Source organism: Montipora foliosa, chromosome 7 (genome assembly GCF_036669935.1).
Source record: "Montipora foliosa isolate CH-2021 chromosome 7, ASM3666993v2, whole genome shotgun sequence".
Classification (NCBI taxonomy): Eukaryota; Metazoa; Cnidaria; class Anthozoa; order Scleractinia; family Acroporidae; genus Montipora; species Montipora foliosa.
Genome location: NC_090875.1, coordinates 29,542,145 through 29,544,026, shown reverse-complemented (window position 1 = coordinate 29,544,026; position 1,882 = coordinate 29,542,145). Strand labels below are relative to the sequence as shown.

Here is a 1,882-nt window from a genome sequence, read left to right as displayed (position 1 = left end):
AGCGATATTCTTTTGATATCAAAATTATTGGGTTTACTTTTACATGGAAAAACTGTATTTTCCATTCCTTGTTACCAAAATAAAATCACATGTGATATCAGTCGAACCTTTGTGTATAATGAAAATATCACGGGTCTTCAATAGCTCAGTTGCAGTGAATCCGAACTTAGTTATCGCTTGGATCGTGAAATTTTGTGTCGTGTTAAGTGAAACTGCTGTTTATCATAAAAGCAGAAAAATTCATGTCTCGCTTCTTTGAGGACTTTCTTGATATCTGGAGCAAGAAATCAGCGAGCTGGGTTTCTTCCAGTTTTGGCAAAACGCAAAAATGTCCGTATCAGTTTATTAGAGAAGAGCGAACGTCCAAAACTCAAAGTAAGTTGTTTGATTTTATCTGATGTTTCGCCGATTTTCCAGCCGCGACGAATGAGCTACGCCCGTTTCACGTAAATGCGATACTAAATATCTCTATTATTCAAATTCACATTTGTTCGTAATTAAGATATTAACAAGTTATCAGTCAAAGGCCTCAACACTTCTTACGATTTGCTCAACATCGAATTTGCATCAGAAATGGAGTTTGACCGATTCGGGAAAATCACTTACCCTTGAAAAGACTCTGGCTCGCTGAAAGCCGCTCCGATGAGAAGGGCGAAAACGAATCCTTGTACCGGTGCCATTGTTGCTACCTGATAGCGTTCTGCCCCCCCCCCCCCCCCCTCTAACTAACTAAACGTAAAACAAGGGGAGGTGGGAAGGGCTGCGGTGAAGTGTCTTCAGTTTAATTTGTTAAGTCAAGAAATTTTATTGTCAATGATTTCAAAGCTTTAGTTTGCAAAGGACATAAAGATGTAAGGATAGAGAGAGTTTCTCCTCTAGTTATCTCAATTCTCAAATCTTATATCGGATTTTAATGCAGCAAGAACGGGCATTGCTGCCTTTAGTTATTGTACCAGTAGTAAAACTGTTTAACCAGCTGAATGTTCTCACAAAGTTTCATTGATCTTTCAAATGCTATTGGAACGCGCAAATCAACATCGCAGTTCAAGGCTTTTTTTCACTAATGGATCATTTCATCTGTGCAAACAATCGCTGAGAATTTCATTTCGAAAAGCACACTGTTCAAAGAGCACATAAACATTTTCAGTACATGCAAGGAGGATTTTAGTTGTAAATAAAAGTAGGAAATGTTCTTGGGAGTATGTCAATATTTCGTACAGTTCGGGCTTGATTTCGTTTATACTATAACTTGGCGTTCTTACGGAGTTTATTCTTAGAACTCGTAGAAGTATGTCGACATCTCGAGCTAGAGAAAATGAACTGAAATAACTTAATGTCTTTAATTTATCGCTATCTACGTCGTCACTTAGCATTTTCATGTCATGAATAATAAGTCCTTTGCAAAGTCTTTCCTATTCACATCAGACCAAGTAGTAAGCTAGAGCCTTGAGTCCAGCAAAAGTCTCCCTGCCAACTGGTTGGATGTAGTTGGGAGGTACAACGAAGCCGCCTCGAGTGAACATAGAAGGCGGCAACTCCACCCCATACGAATGTGTCACACCCAGTATTCCGTATACCCAGTCAGTGGCGTCACCGGAAGTCTTATCTGCCAATCAAATGATGAATCAAGAACAAAAATCTATGATCCAAAGCACTGAGGAAAAGCGAATCTTCAAAAGACCTTTTTGCAGATACGGCGGCCATTTTGATTTCTATCGTTTCAGAAGACATTATGGGATGCTCAGGGGGCAAATTAATATGTATTTTCCCCCAGGGCATCCCATAATAGCTATTCGAAACAATAGACATCAAAATGGCCGCCGTATCGGTAAAAAGGTCTTTTCTCTCGATGTTTTCGTTGAACATCGAGGACAACGACATC

General features: G+C 39.5%; 1 protein-coding gene across 1 annotated transcript in view; it reads right to left on the bottom strand.

Annotated features, from left to right (window-relative positions):
- LOC138011742 (carboxypeptidase B-like) overlaps window positions 1-698 on the bottom strand; it is a 13,967-nt gene extending 13,269 nt beyond the window's left edge. The window contains exon 1 of the mRNA XM_068858891.1: window positions 607-698. Within this exon, the coding sequence (XP_068714992.1) occupies window positions 607-680 (74 nt within the window). The 5' untranslated portion in view covers window positions 681-698. The remainder of the gene's footprint in view (window positions 1-606) is intronic.
- Between the last annotated feature and the right edge of the window lie 1,184 nt (window positions 699-1,882).